Source organism: Pterocles gutturalis, unplaced genomic scaffold, assembly GCF_000699245.1.
Source record: "Pterocles gutturalis isolate BGI_N339 unplaced genomic scaffold, ASM69924v1 scaffold41683, whole genome shotgun sequence".
Classification (NCBI taxonomy): Eukaryota; Metazoa; Chordata; class Aves; order Pterocliformes; family Pteroclidae; genus Pterocles; species Pterocles gutturalis.
The window spans coordinates 1-21,706 of record NW_010124432.1 but is presented as its reverse complement, the minus strand read 5'-3'; the positions used below and the strand labels follow the sequence as shown (position 1 = coordinate 21,706).

Genomic DNA, 21,706 nt, shown 5'->3' with positions numbered 1-21,706 from the left:
GCCCGCCCGCCCTGCCTGGGAGCAGCTCCCCCGCCCCAGCTTTAACCCCCCGGTACAAGGGGGAGAGCAAGATACCGGGGAGGAGTCCAGGGGAGGGGCACTGAAACGGTCGGGGGCTTCAGCACGTGATGGATGAAGCGTTTCTTCAGCTTGGGGAAAAAAAAAAAAAAAGCTATTTTAGCTACCTGGAGAAAATTTTAGAAAAAATTAGAGCAAAACTCTGCACAGAACACAATGATACAAAAAGTAAGCCCTACACTGTAGGTTTTTCTTCTATCACAGACTGTTTTACTCAGTTCTGTTCCTATTGTTCTAAATCCAAGTACCAGCTGAAACCCTTTTTACAGTTAGAAAAAGAAACTGAAAATGGAAACTACAATTACATTATTTTAGCATGTTGTTTATTGAATAAGAAGATACAAAGCTCTGATCCCCAGGACATTGGTGAGGTCAAATAGTAGGAGACATTTTTCTTGCTCACATCACACCATTTCCTTCCACCCTATCCAGAATAAAAGATTTTACTCTGACCTTTTTCCAGCTGCCTGTTTTTCTCCTTTTCTAAACTGCTTCTCTTAACACTGCACTGCTATCCAAAACAGTGAGGAAGAAAACCCTCTGTCCACATAGTTTTAATTCTTCAATACAGTCACAGATCTGTTTGTATTTAATATGTGTGGGTTTTTATAGTTTAAGCTTACACAAATAAAACAATTTTAAACGTGCTTTAATTGACCTGAACGCTGCAAATGAGGGTCCTTTCCCCTCTGTCTTCTCATAATTAAATTTCAAGACAAGAACACTGCGATGAAACCCCCCCCCCCGCTTCCAGTTATTGTTTCTTGATTTCTCTTTTCACAGATTGAGAAACTGAAGCAGGAGCTGATTGATTTGAAACAGCAAATGCGAGAAGAGAAGAAGCAGCTGGTGAATGAACTTTTCTCTATCCTCAGAACAGTGGGATGTTCTTAGCAGGCTGAAAAGTAATTCTGATGTTAGTATGAGGAAAAAGCTAGGGCAGTTAACTGTTAGAGGTTTTGATGCAAAAATACTGCATGGAGAAAGAACTTGAAAAAAAAAACAATGGTGATGTAGGAGTTATCCCATGACTCTGTAGTATCATTTCAGATAGTAGTAGGAATATTTTATAGCATCTGAAATAGTATTAGGAACCAGGTGGGTAATGGTAAGGCCAGAGGCACAGCAAAAACATGTTTTATTTTTACTGAGATAAACAATAACTACCTTTAATTCTTTTATAGTTGTCCTTCATTCATTACTCTTGAACAAAGAATTCTTAAAAAGAATGAAAAAATAATTATTTGTTCATCTGTCTTCAATAAGAAACACAGAACTGTGCTCATCCTCACTTTAAGACAGTTATCTCTCATCAAGCAGACTCCACAAGGAACTTTCTCTCACCCTCAGATTATAAAGAGCAGAAAGTCTGTAGATATTAGATGTGGTGGGTTGTCTTTGGCTAGATGCCAGGTGCCCACCAAGCTGCTCTACCACTCCCGCTCCTCAGCTGGACAGGGTGAGAAAAAATACAACGAAAGTCTCATGGGTTGAGGTGGTGACAGGGAGATCACTCGGCTGATGGGCTTGGGCTTGGCCAGTGAAGGGTCTTACTCAGAGCTGGCTGGTATTGGCTCTGTTGGACACAGGGGAAGCTTCTAGCAACTTCTCACAGAAGCCAACCCTGTAGCCCCCCCTCAAAAAAAAAACAAACAAACCTTGCCACACAAAACCAATACAATGATATTATGGATGTTGCTTTAAACTTACTATTAATTTCTAGACTTGTTGCTTCACTGGAGGGTAGCTTCTGCTGAGTTTGCAGCATTTCTTCTAAAGGTGAATTCCTTGCAGTTTTTAAAACACTGCAGCTTGGTGTAATTTCAGACATTCAGTTCTGTGTGCTTTTCTGTGTTACAATATTTGATGATTGGTGTAGTCAACCAGCGGAATTCTTTGTAGTCAGCGTGAGGGGTTCTTGGACACCACCCAGACGAGCCAATTATGATGAAAGTGAAAGCCATGTATTTTGTGTTGCTTACATGCTTTTATACAGAGCTCTTTCAGATTTGGCAGCTACTAATTGGATACAATAATTTTAAATTCTTAACAACAAAATCACTATTGGCTACTTTCAATCCTGGGAAAATAATTTTTGAAGCTATGTCAACACAACCTCTGAGATAACTTAGTTGTGCTAATTAATTTCTCTCAGTTTCTCCTTATCTTTCTCACGTCCTGTATAATTGGATGCCTCTGCACATCTGGTTACTTTTTTTCTTTCCCAGGATCCTCTATCAACCTTATAATTACGAAGCCTAAAGTTGGTATCATAGTTAAAATTCTACTTCAGCACAAAATGCCCCTGCAATTGGTTTCTCTCATTTTGCTTTTTTTCTGATTGAGAATTTTTGATTTGCAGGCAGACTATTATGCCCAACAAGTAAAAGAACTGGAAGAGAAATTTCAGAAAAAAGTCAGAGAAATTGGCCAAATTCAATTAGAATTGAAATTAATAAAGGAGTTCCGCACGGAGAAAGCAGCTATGGAGAAAGAGCTGGAAGATGTAAGTTTGTCATAAATATGCATTTGCAATATTTATTTAAAAAGGAACTTTTCTGTCTGCATGGCGGCATAGAGTTTGGGAGTGGAAGAGAACAGACATGGCCTATCTACTGGATTGTTTTCTTTACAGAGAGTAAGGAAAAGCACTAGGCTGATAAAATGCAAGTTCTATAGCCAGAACTCACTTCTGTAACAGTCCAGTGCTGTAGGGTTGTTTCTGGTGTTTTACACAATAACATGGAATCACAAATATGTATGTGGATGGGCTAAACATTTAGTATACACTTTAAAGATATGTATGGAGGAGCTAGCAATTGACTATAAGCAGTATAAGTCTGACCAATTTTTCACTGGTCAGCTCATTGAGGATGTGAATGCTAGTATTGTTACCATCTTTTGAACCACATAAGCCATTTAGAATATAACACTAGGGACTGTCTTTCACTAAGCTCATATACAGCATTATGACCTAATCAGAGATACTTTGGAGCTATGATACAAACATTAAATAGTAGTATTGCCTGCAAAATGTTTCAGCTTGAGATAAAAAAGTATCCCAGCTGACTGATGACATGAAAAAAGTGCCTTGAGCAATCCAAGTGCCTTGCTGACTCAGCAGTGCTGGAATTTTTTTTTCAACTGCAAGAAGGGGCTTAGAAACAAAACCAGATACTTTCTGTGGAGACAAATGGTTGGTCAACAGCATTTGGATTATTAATACATAGCTGCTTTTAAACTAAGCTATTAAATACGAGTTATTCAGCCTTTTTTCAAAGAACACTTGAGGCGTTGTACTTTGAATTATCTTGATGACTGAATGAATAGGCAAAGTAAAGCAGATTTCTAAAACTGAGCATTAAAAAGGACAGAGTGTGTGTGAATGACTGCCAGTGATGAGAAAATGTGGGCACAGGTGAACTATGAAGGGGGAAGCAAAGCAATAATACAAGTCAGAAAGTTAAGTGAATTTTATAGATTGTGTAAAAATTTGATGAAGACTGCAGGTAGTGCCATGAAAGACTACTAAATTCCTCCTTGAAGAGTACGTCCATGGTTTCAGTTACAAGGCTGAAGTAAAATGTAATTGTTAAAGAGATTTTGGTTTTTATCATATTTACAAGAGAGTATGGAGATCTCAAACAGGAGACATCAGGAAGTGGTTGTGAGATTGGAGAGGAGGTTTCTTGAAGAGAAGGTAAATACTGTCAGGCAGTTAAAGAGACTTATTAGAACAAAATTATTTCTCCGACTACTCTAATTTCTGTAGTTTTCCCAGTTCTTTACTGAGCACTTTACAATTTCCCACATCAACATAAGTGTGATGGATGAATGCAGCTTTCCAAGGAAAAACATGGGATGTCAGGATCCCAGAGAGGCCGTATTCTCCACTTCCATCAGGAACTTCAGTGCTTTTGAGGGTTCATTCTTCCTCTAGGAAGACATTGTGTGAGCTGAAAACTTTGGGATTATTTTAGAATTTACACTGTGTCAGAATTAACTTTAGTGCCACATGCACTAACAGGCTTTTCTCCCTTTCAGAAACGATTAGAAGATGATGTTGAGAAAAAGCAAATAATGATGACAGAGACCACCCAGCATGAGGCTGTTTTGTAAGAAACGCTTGCTTTTCCTGTTTTCTACTTTACGAAACCATTTTAGCACTGTGTTCTAAAGAACAAGTTGTTGGTGTTACTGGGCTGTTTTTGTATTTCGAGTGTCAAGATGATGTCAGCACTTACATTTAAACTGTAAGACTCATGCTGGTTCCAGGGGAGGACTGGAGTTAATATTATCACAATGGTATCACTGTTTTCTTCATTCTCCCAGTCCCACTAGGACTAGAAGCAAAGCTATGACAACTTGGTACAGACCTGTAATAATTTATAGCTTCGCTCTGAAATTAGGACACTGAAATATTGGTTTAAATATTAAAAAACCAAGAAACAAACAATAAAAAACCACCAAAACCAGGAAAGGTTGTGATTAAAGCTCTTGGATTTTGCTTTCCTCTGTCCAGGCAGCTGAACAGCACAGGGAGAGAGGTGTTTAAGGAGAATGCTTGTCTTCACAGCGCATGTGCTAAACAGCTGAAAGAGGCAATGGAATTGCAGAAAATTAAACAGAAGTTAGAAGAGGACAAAACTCTTCTGTTACAGGAGAAGGTTTCTGCTCTGGTTTTAGTTCTGTTTCATTCTCCTCCAGGAAGGGCTACATCTGTATATAGATGTAAATACTAACCTCTCCCTGGTCAGATGCCTCCGCAGTTACTGAATTGGGAGTTGTCTGAAGAATAGCTCTTATTCTATCTTAATTATGGAGGAGAAAGAAGGCAGGGTTTCCTGTGCTAGCCCATTAAGAACAGGTCTCTCTGTAATGTGTACTACATACTAGGTCTTCTTTTGCTGGCTTCTCATGTAAACAAAAACCTGATCCCAGAGAATTATTCACACTCCAGTGTGAAGGTGCCAGCATGCTTACTACATTGTCAGCATTGGGGAAAAAAAACCCCTCCAGATTTGGTGCAAATGAAATAAAAGCCCAAATAATTTCTTCTCATCTTTTAGGAAACCAGTGAGGGTTTAATTCAAAAAAAGATCGTACAGATCAGTCACCAGAAAGCACAGATTGGAGATCTGCAGCGTAAAGTGGAAAAGTTGGAGATGGCCTTATGTCGCATGAGCGAATCTGTGAGAGAGACTCAGAAAACACAGCATCAAACACTGATAGAAAACCAGGCAAGCATGGTGGAGCTCAAGAAACTGCAGCAACTACTAGAAATGAAGGATCGGGAAATGAACCGAGTGAAGAAACTAGCCCGGAATATCTTAAATGAGAGGACTGAGGTGGAAAGGTTCTTCCTAGATGCTCTGGAACATGTGAAGCAAGAGATCATATCCAGTAGAAAGCACTATAAGAAAAAGGCCCAAAAGGCCTATTACAGAAAAATGATGGAGGCATGTGCAGGGAAGGCGGAATTTCCAAAAATTAAAACATTCAAAGGCAACATAAATAGCACAAATAGTGTGTACAGAGACCTAGAGGAAGCAGTGAAGTGCTACTGGTATTGAAACATCAAAAACTAGTCTCTGTCTTCCTACCACACCTGAAAAGACCTTTTGCATGAGATTTGGAATGCTGGTGGATGCTTCTGTAGTGACAATAACTGTATGAGGTGTAATAACCTAGCAATTAGTAATCACTTTGGATCACTGATTTCAACTAGGCTATCACTTTTTGATCATTATTTCTATAGATTAAATTAAAGATAAGCTCGCAAGAGTTATTTGCATATTCTGCCATGTGCTGTGGAATTTGATATTGAAATTCCAATATAGACGTGTTTCTGCCGTTTCCTTTTAATAATTATTTTTACTTCTTTAAACTTTTGGTTTTATAGGCATTGCTCTTCTGGCATTGCTCTTTTGCTTATTACTCACTCCAGTGAGCTAACAACACTGAAGCCTAAAAATTGCAATTAAGATGCTAACAGCTCTTTACTATGTTGCTCATAATTTTAACAGAAACATCCAGTAGATGGCAAATCCAGTCTTTGTTCAACTGTTCTTCCATATGTCGGAAGACCCTGCTTTGCGTTGTGCTCTCAAAGGCTGTTTTTCTCAAGCTTCATAATAGTCTAAAAATTAAGCCATACATGAAATAGACACTGATGTATCAAAATCAAGATCACATGCAGTACAGTACTGATTGACAGGATTACATTTTATAGTGAATAAAACAAAATCTCAGATTTGTAAGTGTGAGTATCTCAGAATTTGTATTAGGATGCAGCTTAATTTGAATTAGGGCTACACAGGCTGCAGTGGCCAATATTACAGGTCTCCAGCATGCTGCTAGGAATCTGTGCCTACAAACTGCAGCAGTGTCCAGGCCCTTGGATTTAAGCCATAGAGTTAAGGTCCCTCATAGCTGTAGTTTGCATACATCCTTGGTGAGAGATCAAAATTGTCCCACTCGCAAATCAAATGTTTGCTTAGTATGCATTGGCTATTGAATAATTTGATGACACATAATCACTTGGAATGCTTTGTTCAGGTTGTTTTATCTCAAAAATGATACAGTGAAACAATGAAACACTGCATGAAGAATCAGAGGTAAAAGTAGTTATGGAGATCTAAGGAAGCTTCTCCTTGGAGCAAGAGAAGGGGGAGGCTGGAACTGAGAGTGAAAATTGGTTATACATATTAACCCTTTTATGTATGAACAGGAGAAGCAAGGGAAGGGCAATGTACTTGAAACTAGTACTAGTTAGTACTAACCCTCCCCCTTCCAGTATTTATAACCACTACACATGTAACAGAAATCATTGGGTTTGTTCCACTTGGTTTAGAGAGCCCTAGATTTAGCAGTTGAAAAGACAGCACTGTATGCTCAGGTTTATTTTTTGAATTTACATGCTATGAATAACTGAACAACAGCAATCCAGAGATAGAATTTAAAACCTGTTTTACACATACAGAATCCATGAGAGATATGCCTTTGACATTTTCTTCTAATACATTCATCTTTTCCATGTTTTTCAGGGAAAAAGTCCAGTTTGAGAAAGTGGATATTAGTGAGTTGACATGGGAACAAAAAGAATGTGTTCTGCGATTGCTTTTTGCCAAAATGAATGGCACCAGTCCATGGTAATACTCTTTCTTCAGCAGGTGATTGCTGAACTTTCCCTGTTACAGGAGCTGGGCTCCTAACTCCAGGTCAGGGGATTCCAGGAAATTGAATCTAACATAAGAATCTATCTGACTGTGGCTTGGTGCAAGATACTTTAACCTTTTGAAAAGGATGATTTAACCTTTTGAAAAAGCTGATGTACTATATATCTGATTTTGGACATGCACCAAACCATCCTGTTAGGTCTTTGTGTGTACTTTCAAAAGAAGAGCAAGTGGAAGTAAATTTTGGTAGTGCTAAGGAAGACAGAGAATTAACTTAGCTCAGTGCAGTGGTATTAATTTTATTCAGTCATTAATGAATCCCTATCCATCTTTACCACACAAGTGAATAACGTATATTGTGACAGTAGCACTCCCCACAGTTATTTCTATACACCTAAAATAATGGCTTACACGGAAAGTTCAAACAGCATTAAATATATTATAAGCTGTGAACTCAGGCATAAGAGGGCCCAAAGAGAAATCTAAAATGCTATAATTTTAAGGTAGTTTGGGGAGACCTAATGCTTAGGGTAGAATATCAGCATCTCTGTGTTGAAAGAGTTGTTTGGTTTTTGTTAGCAAAAGCTCCATTAGTGAAATTTTAGAAAATGTTGTTAAGGTTATTATAGTGGAAGTAAAAAATGTATAATTAAATGATTAATCCATCAGGTTTTATGGTTCCAATTTATGCATGGTTTCATCTCCTTGTATCAGTATTTGCCAACATACAAGAGCACACATAAAGCTGTGGAGTATGAAAGCTTGAGGAATGGAATCCAAACACTTCATTTTAAGTTGACTTACGATTAAACCTAGTTTTTTTTAAAAAAAAAAACCAAACTTTTTTTGTTTGTTTCTCCTCATTCCCTTTTAGTTGTAATGATTTTGCAACAAAATACAGAATTCCATAGTGAACTGAACTCATGTTTGATTCGTGGTGCTGATTTTGGAGAGTGTGCTGCAACAGCTCAGGTGCCCTGGCATTTCTTGCTTCCTGTTTGTTTTAGAAAACAAGTTTGGTGTGGGATTAGAAACCTGTCTGAGCATAAATCACCCTTAGTTAAGATTACTTTGATCTTTTGTCTTCCTCACAGGAAATACACCAGCGTTTTGGCTACTTCAGCCCCAGCTCCCGATGATACTAAAGAAGAAAGCGAATTTGGGTAAGGTACTAAATTATATCACACTACCTAACATCTCCTCAGTCCTGGTTATATATAAATGGATGCAATTGTCTCTCTGTCATCCTTTCCACTTCAGAATACTTTGTTTTGTCTGAAGATCTAAATGTGTCTATACACAAATAAATATATGTGTGACAAGAGAGAGGAATTTTTTATTCATTTTGAAATTTCTGGTCATGTTAATATTTTAGCAGCAGGCATTTAGACTCAGCTCTCAGGAAAAAAAATTGATCTCATGACTCCTCAAAGCCTCCTCTTATTGAAAAACAGGTTTGTTATTTTTGGAGGATTCTCTTGTGAAAGGCCATGACCATACAAGGAGATGCATTTTCAGCTAGTACAGGGAGTTTTGATTAAAAGGCAAAATCTATTAAGCTGATTTTGCGTTCAGAATAGAATCACTTAGAGAGAATGGACCAGGATGAAGATACACAGGCCTGATTTTCAGATACAGCTGTGTAGTTAATTATAATACTCCAAGGCAAGCAATATCAATTTACCCTGAAGGAATAAGCAGGGAGGGATTCTGGCTGCCATCATGGAGTCTCATATCAGATGTTTGGCAGTCAAGCACGCAAAACTTAAAATGTAAGACTCAGACATCAAATTACAAGATAAAGTTCATAAGCTGGAGCCCCAGAGGGATTTATATGGAAAGATGAGAGACACCTCCTTTGGAGAGGCAGACCACCACTTCAAAAAAATGGAGTGGAGGTGAATTGTAGCTTTTTTTTTTTTTTTTTTTTCACAGACAGGGGAAAAAAAACAGAAGTGAAAGTCACAGGACCCAATCCTCAAAGATGGTTGAACTATTTTAACATAATTTTTTGATTTAAAAGTATCAAATAGCTTTGAGAATCTAGACTGCAGTGCCTTCTAGGCAAGAAACAATTTTTAATAGGAGACAAAGGGTTGACTATAAAATTGTATTTTAATGGAGTCTAAAGAAATTTGTTATGAGATACTTTATAATTAGATTATACTTTTGTATAATATAGGAGATACATTCTTCAGCTTCATTTTTATAGTGAATCTTGAAATAAAAAAAGAGAACAAACAGATGGGTGGAAAGCAGTAACAGCAATGAGATGAGGCAGGTACATCATGATGAGTCAGCATCTGCAGCTTGATATAAAAAGGCCTTAATTAACTAAAAAGGGCAGATACAAGATTTGTATTTCTAGTACAATTATTTAAAAACATCTGTTTAAAAACGCTGTTGGAAATTCAGATAATTACAAAAGATGTTTGTACACAAATGAAAAGATTATATAGGTGTCTAGAACAGGTCTGGAGAAAGTAAAGGGATACTCCTGCAATTCTTCAGGGAGCAGGTGAGCTTGATAATAAGGACTGCTTTTGTTACAGGAGAAGCTGGATTTTAGAATGTCTAAAGGAAAGATATAATGGGTTTCAATAGGCCAACAGAAAAGTCAGAATATCAATACTGATTAGTAAGAAAATTAAGGTGTTTTGAGTAGACAATATTAGAGGCTATTAATTAGTATTCCTTTCCCAGATGCCTGAATGAATGCCAATGTCTTAGTGGTGATTTACCTAGAATATTTTACCTTTGCAGGACAGAAGATACTTCTCCCAACGTAATCATTACACAGCAGGCTGAATTATCAGATTCATCATCTTCTGACGTAATCCTTCCGCGTATTCAGATGTTAACACCACAGACAGAGTAAGGCAGCTGTACACTATGCATAAAGAACAGCCACAGCAATTATTGACTCATCTGCACTTTTCATTTTGGAAGTTATCTGGTAAGCAAAACTGTGAATTCTAAATCCTCTGTCTGCTATGCTATTGCTTTGACTACATGTTTGAAATCCATCTGAAATATTTTCCTCCTTCTTAAAATAAAGATTTTATTCTTTCCCAAGCCAGGAGCTCGGATGACTCTGTACAAAGCACTCGTGGTGCTAGTGGATTTGGACTAGTGGTTAGAACTCTGTATTCACGTGTTTCTCTAATTTGATGAAAATATATTTTCAGTTTGTAATAGCAATTTACATAAATCTTAAGAGTTTCTGTGATCAAATGATGTGTGTGTGGAAACAGAAACAAGGCATTCCTTGAAATGCTGTATGAGGAAATTGGTACAGAGGTCCTTGAAATAATGTAAAAGGAAGATGTATACATGGGTTAGAAGAGTCCCAGAGCAGTGTCTGGAAAGAGGGGAATAGAGTCAACATCACACCTATATAATGTCTTACCAAAGAAGAGTCTTATTCTACAGAAATGTATTAGCATGTTTTTAATTCATAATCAAATTGCAAGGTGACATTTTCCCTCTAGCATATAGCAGAGGAAAAACACAAGACAGAAACATTAGTGAATGCACAGCAGTTGCACTAATATAGAACTGTCAGTTAGAAGGCATCTTTACCAGAAGGCAGGATACAAAGTGTTCATGTTCAGGTTGTTTAATTGGAACAAGTCATGGTTAAAATTCTCAGGATAATATTGTTTTCCACGGGTGCTTGAATGAGTTCCCTGCAGATCCCTCATGGCTGGATCATCTTCCAGAAACCACGAATAAGAGCACAGGCCATCCAGCTCCAAAGGCACAGATTCTTAAAAACAGGGTATATCAAGTCTTATCTTTCTCTAGTAACGGAACCTGCAGCTCTTAGAGAACATGACTGTGTTTGAGCAAATGTGACAAGGAGTCAATTGATCAACACAAGAAATACAGCTATAGTCAGGAAACGAAACCAACAGAACAGGTGTGGCTGGTTCCGGATTAAAAACCGCCTGCTGACCTGTTTACTCTCTCTTCCACTCAAACCCACATGATGCCGTGAGGTGAAGATACATATACATGGTTATGTTTCTGCTTCCACAATTTAATTATGTTACAGGCCCTGTAGGTACATATCTTTTAGCACAGTAAAAGGTACCAAAGAGCTTTTGGGTATAGCAGAATTGACAGCAAGCTGGAGAATACAAGCCACGTGCACAACAGGAACAGAAGTTTTGAAGCTGTCAGAGACACAGTGAAGGTAACTGGAATTTCTGTCATCCTTGGACAAGCAATCAAATATGCCTTCCTGAAAAATCCTTAAAAAACTACTTCCCAAGTGTTTTGGAAACTGCTCAACAGATGAAAGATTGACATTTTCAACTCTCAAACTTGCTGTCTTTATTGTATGTTAGTTAAATCACTTCTATGAGACACCCAAGGTGTCCCAGTTATGTCACTCAAAATGAGTATTCATCTTTGAGTAAGGCGAACTCAAAATCTTAACACGTAAGATAAAGAGGCAAAGAAAACCACTACAAAATGTTGTGAAGAGTGAGTTACTAAGGCTAAGATATTGAAGTGGAAACCAGGGTAATGTTCAAGTTCAGAGGGTCTGGAAAGAAACACAATTAAGACCAATCTCACTGTCTGCCCTTTCAATTAGATAAGGTTGTAGGAAAAAAAAGGAGTTCAGCTAGACAAAAAACACTGACAGCAACAGAAAACCCAGACTGTGCATTACATGAGCCTGCCTGATCTGCACAGAAACAGAGGCCATTGAGAAAATGGAGCTTTCTATTCATTCCCGAGGAAATGATCATAGTCAGGTCAAAGCTGGAAAGTGCAGCGTAGAAGGAGAAGGGCACCAGGAACAGCATCTGCAAAGGCAGATTTAGTTTCCCATAGTTGGCATAACAACAGCAGGCTTGGTAAGGGTGGCATCTTCCTCTTTCCATTGAGAAATGATAGTTTTCAGCTGTGTGTAGAACTGCACTCCCTGCAGGAAAGGAGAGACACATGGATAAGATGTTTGGCCTGATGAATTCTTCAGGTCTGCACCAGTGGTGTATCAAGCAGTTTTTGCTCTATCTACAGAGGGTTGAGTTTTCCTCTGTGGGAACAATTCCTGTCAGCCTGTTCCTTTTACCCATTCCCCAAGGATTCTAGTTCTGTGAGAAAGCTTGCTACTTAGTTCTTGCTCCCTTCTCAAATCTCCTAAAAAAAGACCCTTTTTTATATTAAAGAAAAAAAAGTAATTTGCTATTATAACATGCATTTATAATGTGATTTATCACAATTCAACCCAATAGAGTACTCTAAATCAGTAGTTTACCTGCTTCCCATAGAAATTAGTGTCTCCTCTGAAAGAAGCACGAGAGCCGGTGAAAGAAAACATGGGCAGAGGTACTGGGATTGGAACGTTGACACCCACCTAAACCAAAGGAAAGCTGCTGTATTAATCACAAGTAGTAGATTGCAGAGCACTCTCCAAAAGCTACAATGTCTTGTTTCCTTAATTCTATGGCTGGGTACTGTTGGCTGAGTAGTCAGTGATTAGTCACTACAGCTGGATGGCTACCCACTGTAAATGGTGAGTACTAATAGCAACAATTCTAGCTCGAACATACCTGCCCCACATCTACTAAGTGAGAATATTTCCGAGCTGTGGCTCCATTTGTGGTGAAGATTGCAGTTCCATTTCCATAGGGGTTATTGTTCACCATCTCAATGGCATCATCCAAAGTGTCTGCTTCCAGAACCACTAAGACTGGCCCAAATATTTCCTCCTTGTAGCAAGTCATGCTTGGCTGCCAAGACAAACAGCAGAAAAAGCAGCTTGTATATATATCATAAAAGTATCCTAGGAAATAGGATGCAATAAACACACATACTGCTAATGCTCTGGATATTCCTAGGATCGCTCATCACACCACATTGCCACAGGCCATCCTTCACAGTCCTCCTTGCCTTTTCACTATTTCCCATACCCTGCCATCTACCTAGTCTGCTACAGAGGGCACCACTTTTCATCTCCAGAGCACCTTCTGCTTTTACTCCCTGCCTGACCTCACTTACAGGTCTATTCTGACCACGGCTGATTAAGACCGGGATGAATTCAGGACAGTTTACTTCAGTTCTTGTTGCCATACTGACCAGAATCTGCTATCCTCTCCAATTCAGTGCCCAGGTTTTATGTCTGATAATTAGCAACATTGACAAATACAACAACACCAGTTGGAGATTACTTTAATCACTAATAACTAATACAGCAAACTACAAAACATTCACTTGACAAGTTGTAAGTTTTACGTGGCTATCATTAACCGTATCACTGTATAAGAAAACTAAGAATCACAATATCTCAGTTAAACTTCTACTTCTGAATGCCTAACAATATTTATGACGCATCACAAGGAAGTGAAGCATTTTAAGATGCTTAATGAAAATAAGGCAAGAAAATTCTGAGAGAGATTAAAAGCCTCAATTATATAATAGCATGAAATCAATAAAATCCCGACAATACAATGTACAATAGCAGAATTCTCAAGATTGGTTTGCTATCATGGAATCACTCACCAAAAGGCCCATGATGAACTGAATACGTAAGGAAATCATGCCAGCTAATTGCATAAATATAAAATAATTAATTTAGGTATGAATACTCACATGGATGTGTGCCTGGTAAAGAATATTCCCCCATAGTAGTGCCCACCTGTTGCACACCATGTATTATATTGAGAGGCTGACTCAACAAATTTGTGAATATATTAAACAATGAAGAGATTTTGTACCTTGCCCTGTATTATTCTCATTAAGATTTCCACATTATTTAACTTTGGTTTCTGCAAGTCTCTAAATTGCCAGCTGCAGGAATATATACTGGAAAAGGAAAATTGGAAGTCTGGCTGTTCATCATACTCTTTTTAGGCATCTGCTACTGGCCATTAATACAAACACCACACTATGCTCAGTAGACGTTTATTTTGAGACAGCACAAATTACCCATATGTTCTTTTAATTGGCTGCATGCCATTACAGTTAAGATCATTAACCTCATTCAGAGGTTTCTGCACTCCTGAAAATTCTTTTGTCACCTCCAGAACAGCATTTCAATGAGCACTTCACTGGAATTGTGCAAGGGAAAGCTGAGCCATTTACGGGCTTTCTACCTGGTAATTACTGACTACTGACTGATTTGGCTAACTCGTTTTTTCAGCTGACCCTGCCATATCCAGCATCAAGCACTGGTTTCGGTCATCTTACCTTGACATTGGCAAGGATTGTTGGTCCAACAAAATTGCCGTTTTCGTAGCCTTTCACTTTGATATTACGTCCATCCAAAAGAAGGCTGGCACCTTCTTTTATTCCTTGCTCAACCAGGCGGCAAACCCGTTCTTTAGCTTGGGGACTGATTAGAGGCCCTAGATCTGCTCCAGGCTGGTCTCCTGTGAAGAGGCAGACACACCAACTTTTTAGCCCTGACAGCTTCGTCTTTATAGGCATCATGGAGATAACTACATTGTCAGGAAAAATCTGAAAATCCTGATCTTTCTGAGATACAGAACAAAGATTTGAGACATTAATGAACAGGAGTAATAGCCTGCAACTCTCATAATCGACAAATAAGATTAAGCATAAACATAATTTTGGAACACCGGGAAGCCAAAATTCAACAGCAGATTTTTCTCAGAAAGGAACTTTTCCCCTTTGCAGGATTTTATTGAATGTGAACAGAATTAATATGTCCAGTTTTTCCAAAGTACTGTTTCCATTTTTCCTTTTTATAGCATGCTTACTACAAATTGGAAGGATCTCTGAGGTTGCCATATAAATAGTAGGTTTGAGTTAAACATAGGACATAACCTCAAATCTCCAGTTAAAATAAGACTGATACTGTAAACCTTGCATCACAGTTGTACTGCCAAGCCTTCATACATATTCCTAACTCCAACTCTAGGGCTGTATTTCCCAATCCAGACAATCTGCTAGCTCCTACCCCTACACATCAAACCTTTAGTGCCAATATCTCCAAGGGACACATCATAGTATGGCAGATGCACTGACCTAAAAAGCTACAGTTGTACAGAAGGGAAGTACCTTTTAAGATATTTATCACAGTCTGTACCTGCATTTACACGTAGATTTTTGGCTCTGTCCACAAGCTCTGGCAGCCATTTTTGAGCTTCTCCCACTAGAATTGCTGTAGACAGGGCCATGCAGCGTTGGCCAGCTGCTCCAAAAGCAGCTCCAACCAGCTGGTTCAAGGTGTTCTCTTTATTGGCATCAGGCATCACCACACCATGGTTCTTGGCTCCCTGAAATGTAACACATACATAGTCTCCCATTATTAACCACCCCAGCCCACTTCTCTAGTTCTCTGGCAATATCTTCATACAGTAGCTATGACTTTGCTGACAACAGGCTGGCAAGAAGGGCAGCCTCATCACTTAACTATCAGTAGCAAAGTCAGCTTCTGCTGCTGAGTGGCGTGGTCTCTCTTAACATTCACAGGAGACAGAGGCAGTCAATGTGTTGAAGTCTGCTCCCTTCAGAGGCATTACCATGTTGGCCTGGACTCTCTTGCCATTCCGGGATCCTCTCTCATAGATGTACTCGCCAGCCTGATTAGATCCCACAAAGCTGATTGCTCTGATATCCGGATGGTCACAAATGAAATTCACAGCTTCAAACAGGAAATAATACATTATATACTGTGGTGCACAAATGCTCCCCTCTCTGTCCCCACAGTGCTAAACCTATGTATCTTTCTTATCACAATTCCTGCCTCTGTGTTTCCTACATTTGAGTTCCCCTACTGTCTGTCCATGCATCTAACTTCTCAGCATGTGTACTCCTGCCCCTGTGCTATTCACCTTGCTCACTGCCATCTCTTCGTGCTCTGGGCATCACCCAAGGTGCCCTGGGATGCTGAAGCAGAGTTACTGTTGTCTATTTGTATTCTTGTGTTCTGAAGGTACATGTGTGCTGTGGAAAACATCACATCGGGAGCTAAAATACTGACATCCACACCATATTCAGTGAGACATTTCATTCTTGTTTAGGCTTCCCTGTGAAATTGAGATGATTTATCTACTTATTTCAGTTGGAGCTTAGGTTGCTAAATAGAATTTGAGCACTTACATGCCTTGGGAACTCTAACCCCACTCCCCAAAATTTTGTCTACTATATGTCCCGAAAGATTTGGTGCAAGATGGCAGAGAATCTCCCAGTCACCTCCCCTCCATCAAGAAGGCTGAAGCATCTGTCCAAACCTATCTAACAGCAGTAGTATCAGACTCTCCAACTTCTTTAGTACCTCCACTGAACATACACCACAACACTTACTCCAGCCATCTCCCAAGAGCTATTATTACCTTCATGTTGTCCATGGATTATATTCAGGGTCCCATCGGGGGCACCAGCATCCTGAAACAGCTTGGCAAGGAACATGAGTGCTCCTGGTACACGTTCAGATGGTTTCATCAAGAAGGTGTTTCCACAAACCATAGCCATGGGGAACATCCAAAGAGGAATCATGGCTGGGAAATTGAATGGTGCAATTCCAGCACACACGCCGAGAGGCAGTCGGTAGGTATAAGTGTCCATGTCTTTAGTGATGGAGGGCATGGTCTCTCCCAGTATGAGGGATGTCACACTGCAAGCGTGTTCAACCACCTCTGCAGCAGAAAGGGCAATATGCCACTGGATGATCTGTTAACAATCAGTCCCCAAACTCCCTTCTCACCACTGCCTTGACCCAAGTCTTTCTTCCAGCCTCTTTTCCCACAACTTAAAATTCATTGTGCTCCAGAAAATACCTTTGCTCTGTCAAGCACTGTGAGCTCACTCTGGAGTGCATTCTATGTCACTGCAATAGGAGTACAAACACAACGCCCCCAGTAAAGAAGCACAGGTCTAGATTAGTGTGCCACCTGGGACTCAACCTTAGACATCTGAGCATAAGCGAGTTGTTCTTACCCCTTCACAGCAATTTGTCGTCAGTCCTAGGAAAAAGAAGGATCTAACAACTTGGAAGTGATTTAGGGTAACTCAGTCTAAGGGAACTTTTCAGGTTATAGTTACAATTGCCCCTTTTCTTTCAGAAGGAAGGGAGCTACATGTACAGACTCCCAGAGCAATCAGTCGCTCAGGAGACCTTCTTCCTTCCTAAATGTTCTCAAAGCCCCTTTTTAATAGGAGGAGCCAGCAGCTTACGGAGGCCTCGGAATACATCTCCCTCAGCATCAGCCAGGGTCTTCCCTTGCTCAAAGGTGATGAGTTTTGAAATTTCTTTCTGAAAATGGAAAAGATGAAGTTCACGAACATTAGAGAAGTGCCTGCCCATGAAACAGAATGCAGAGACAAGAGAATTTAACAGAGAGTTGAACATCACAAAGACTGAGTAGAACCTGGGAAAGCCTACAACAATTGATTTGCTCCTTGTAGATAAGAAGCCAATACGGCACACAGGTGACATTTTAGAAAAAAACACCGTGAGTTGGCTTATATTCTAGAGCTTTCCTGCGTCACACCACAGACATACAGAAAAAGCAATCTGGGGAATCCAAAGTCATAGCAACACTCTTGTCCCACTTGTCTTTGTCAACCGGCACATTCTCCATCAAGGCTGAAAGTTCTTCTCGCGGTCTTTTGGTAAAGGGACAAACACAGAACAATATTCACTAAGCAGCACTGCACTGCCTCTCTGTCCCCATTTGCTTGGAGAGCGCTTTGCTATACCTCTCAGTGACAGCATCTCAGTTGGCTCCTCAGTCATAGTAACGACTCATCAAGAACACAGTAAACCCTGAGCCTCTCAATTTAACTCCTGAAGACAACTGCAATGCATTCAGCAACAGCCATCATACACAGCCATGGAGTCTCACCAGATTGTCTTTGATGAGTTGTTGGTAACGCAGGAAGATTTGCTGGCGACTCAAAACAGATGTTTCTGACCAGTTCCAAAAAGCCTTTTTGCAAGAAGCCACAGCTGCCTCCATCTCACTGGCTGTGGCTTTTGGTACACGGCCAACCACTTCATTTGTGGCCTGAAGAAAAAAACAAACTAGTTTAAAAATCAACTTTTTCCAGCTGTCCCTGCCAACCATTCAAGAGTCCGTTCACACCACACACCTAACATCCTTGTTCTACAAGGAGCCGTACTTCTGCGGGGAGAGCACTCCTCCCTTAGTGCACACAAAAGGCCTGGGCTACAACTGGAATAGTTCTGAAAACCTTCACTCTACACATCTCAAATTAGGCACCCAGAACGCTGTAAATGCAGTGCTGATTTCCAAGTTGGAGTTGAAGTGACGTGTCTATCTTGCAGCTTCTAGAGAATATAAGGCAAAGGTTTGTTGACTGGGGTCTTTTCTCTCTGCATCATCTTGGGTCATCTGCTGTCCTCCTTGTGCATTCAATGAGGCAAAGTTCCTTTGGAAAAAGCAGTATGACTTGCACATGACTGTCCAACTGGCACTGATGTTAGTTTACCTAGACCACTAAGCCAAAGTAGGATTTTTACAAGCAACCTTAGTTCTACAGTATTTTAACTTCAAAAGCTTGTCTTTGCCAGTTTAAGATCCTTCTAATGCACTCTTAAAAACTAAACTTGCTTTGACATGATAAAAACATCAGGTACATCACTAAGAGAGAAATTACTCAAGAGAAAGAAAATTAAACAAGAACATTGGTCGCTACATAGAGATCAAGTGAGCTTCACAAACATGGCTTGCTGCTCTCATCACTTCCACAAAGCAAATAAAAATAGTTTTAGAAACTGCTGTCCAAATGCTTATTTAGGGGAGTCAGAAGGGTCAGAATTCTGAGTGCAACCTCATTTCCATTTGTCTTTGGTGGCGGACCCAGACAAATACAAGTGCTGCTAATCTAAGATTATTTTGTACTGCATAGCATCTAACCTCTAAATCACCATGAATATTGTGGCTCACAGATAGAAGCTCTTGGAAAGGAGAGGAGCTTCAGCTGTTAGGATTTTTTACCTTGGTCTGAGAGTGAAATTAGTTTCTCTCAGGACTTCATATTCAGGGATTTCATATACAGGGTGAAAGAAACCATTCAGAAATTTGACATACTGATCACAGAGCCTTTCTATGACCAAAAAAAATGTAAGTGGGGTTTAAGCTTCCTTTCCAGAGATCAGGGTTTTACTACACAGGGGAGATAAAGGAGGTCATCTCTTTCCTAAGCCTGACATTTCATGTGAAGAGGAAATTGAGAAGCAATTACACAGTGTTAAATCCACCTTAAGCTCCAAGTCTAAGCCTTTCTCAAGAAATGTATGTACTTTCCCCTTTTGCCAAATGCTTGAACAGAGGCACGGATTCTCGTTGCACAGTGATCACTAATACATAAGCTGAGGCTATTTAACTTACCGGGTTGTGGATATCAATCCATTCAGTAGTCTTGGACTCAACAAACTTCCCATCAATGAAGAGCTTGGTTGTTGGCTGTGAAGCACAAAACACTGGCCAGTGAGTGATCTTTGTTTCAAGAGGCCCAAATAACAGTGTGCTTTCTGACATGCAAACTATCACCATTTACCACTATGCTGACCATTAGAGAGTCTAGATCCAGTATTTACAGCAAGACCCAGCTAACTGCTTAGGCTGAAGCTTTTCATGCTCTCTGTCCCATTTTTCTCTCACTTTAAACCAAAATGGCCAAAATTCTTTCTAAAAGCAGTTATAGAAAAAATGCATTGCTATGCTTATGCTCAGAACTATTTCAATCTACTTAGAAAACTGAAAAACTGCAGTTCATAAATGTCCAAAAGAAACAGTTAATAATTCACCTTGTGAGAATTCCATGTACCCAGGGCACACTGTACTATGTGCTTCTTTCCCATTAAGCCACTAAGTAGGTTCATCTCTCCAGCTCATAGCTATAGGCATAAAATCGGACTTTCCCCATTACCTACAACTAAGAGCAAAGAACCTGCATCTGCTGAGTTCACAGCGATTGTTCTGGCAGGCAGCATGGAGAACAGAACTCTCCAGCTCAGATGCAGAGGACAGAAAATGAAAGGCTGGAATAAGGAGGTAAACGTAGGGCTGAGGGAAAAGCAGAGGGAGAAGCTGTAACTAGCACTGGATAAGATAAGCAACAAAACTGTAGCACATGGGAAAAAAAATTGGGACTGTATAAATAAAGAGACTGGAAACCAGGAGTTGATACTGGGAGGTAAGGAGAGAACTAGGAGAAATTGAGAACCAAGTAATTGTGCCACAAAACAGTGGCTTGGGGAGAAAAGACATGAGGAAGGAGAAATGGATCTGCTGTGTGAAGAGCAGAAATGGGACACAACAGATCAAAAGAATTGGGCCATAAAAACAAATGTATCAGAGAGCAGCGTAAAGAAATTAGGATGTAGAATTATGAGAGGGAGATGAGGAGTGAGACGCTATCCACGGTAAAGGGAGCGAGATCAGAGGAAGAAAAAAGAAAACAAATGGGGATGGCTGGACAAGTGACAACAGTGAAAAAGTGAATAGCAGTGAGAGCTGCGACAAACTGAGAAAGCAGGACTAGCATGAGAAGTGTAAAGTGAGACTGCTCATGGATAAACAAGACCTACTGATTTGGGAGTTAACACCAGGATTAAGTAAAAAAAATAAAGTTGCAGATGATTATGTAGCTGGAATTGTGCTTGGGAAAGAGGCAGAAGCCTGTGCCTCTGAAAACACAATCCCCTCCAGAACCTGGTTTCTTGACTGTCAGAAAAGGTCTTCTAGTGCTGGTCTAAAGAACAACAAACTCCTGCTGCTCTCAGTGATGCCATTAGCCCAGGTGCCATCTATCTGTTGTGGACCTACAAGCTCCAGTGCTTTATGAGCCATGGGGGCTTCAGTGCAAAGGAATTAATGTTTTTCAAACTGCTTAAAAGGAGTATCTAGAAAACCACACATGCAAAAAAAAAAAAAAAAAATGTAGGCAAGCCAGGAAAGGCTGAATTAAGATTGACTGTACTTTTTCCATAAGGTCACCACCTTTTTTCTGTGGAGAAGGAGCCTGCTGTGGGAACAAGGCCTGCAGTAAAGCAGACTGCCTGGGGAACTGTGATCTGGCTGTTCAGAACTTGGAGACTATGCAGCCAAGGATACGGGAAGAAAAAAGGCACTCTGACAGCGCCAGTAGTTTGATACTGCCCAGCGTAAACCAGATCCTCGCTCTGCCACCAACAGGTGACACGGGGCCAGTCCACATGGCCTGAAACAACGTTTTTTCAGACACTATCGCTAGTCACATATTCTGTACTCGTTTTTGCTCATCTCACTGAACAGCGGGCACTGCTCACCGCCGGGGTCACACAAACCCGCCATCGAACCTCTTCTCGTCCCCTCCCGTTGAGCACCGGGACTCTCCGGTCCCCGGGCACGGGCAGTCCCAAATGTCTGTTCGAGGAACACCGACCCGGAGCGGGCAGAAACCCCACGGGAGGAGACCCGCAGGAAGTCACTGGCCGGCTGCGGAGAGCAGCGGCGGCGCCC

At 40.2% G+C, this 21,706-nt stretch overlaps 2 protein-coding genes across 2 annotated transcripts; one reads left to right on the top strand and one right to left on the bottom strand.

Moving 5' to 3' along the window:
* Positions 1-861: 861 nt before the first annotated feature.
* CCDC176 (coiled-coil domain containing 176) lies at positions 862-10,134 on the top strand (the record flags this gene model as incomplete). Its single annotated transcript, XM_010078255.1, has 10 exons — positions 862-927; positions 2,441-2,588; positions 2,714-2,716; positions 3,705-3,778; positions 4,123-4,193; positions 4,601-4,745; positions 5,148-5,644; positions 7,125-7,229; positions 8,351-8,419; positions 10,020-10,134. Coding segments are annotated over 10 exons (1,293 nt in total), but the record flags the coding sequence as incomplete, so codon positions are not given.
* A 1,845-nt stretch (positions 10,135-11,979) lies between these two features.
* Positions 11,980-20,064, bottom strand: ALDH6A1 (aldehyde dehydrogenase 6 family, member A1). The gene is made up of 11 exons (XM_010078254.1): positions 20,011-20,064; positions 19,592-19,666; positions 18,083-18,244; positions 17,412-17,490; positions 16,571-16,873; positions 15,758-15,879; positions 15,322-15,511; positions 14,460-14,641; positions 12,824-13,003; positions 12,529-12,627; positions 11,980-12,192 (listed from the first exon to the last, which is right to left on the bottom strand). Exons 1-11 carry the CDS (start codon positions 20,062-20,064, stop codon positions 12,088-12,090), a joined length of 1,551 nt encoding a protein of 516 aa, XP_010076556.1. The 3' UTR covers positions 11,980-12,087.
* Positions 20,065-21,706: the final 1,642 nt, after the last annotated feature.

Bases quoted from the DNA above. Each gene is read 5' to 3' on its own strand.
- ALDH6A1 (XM_010078254.1), bottom strand. From the start codon at position 20,064: ATGGGAAAGAAGCACATAGTACAGTGTGCCCTGGGTACATGGAATTCT. The intron at 16,874-17,411 runs GTAAGCTGCTGG...TTTCTGCTGCAG, and splicing joins AGATGTATTCCGAGGCCTCC to AGGTGGTTGAACACGCTTGC. The intron at 15,880-16,570 runs GTAATAATAGCT...TCCTGTTTGAAG, and splicing joins AATCCATGGACAACATGAAG to CTGTGAATTTCATTTGTGAC.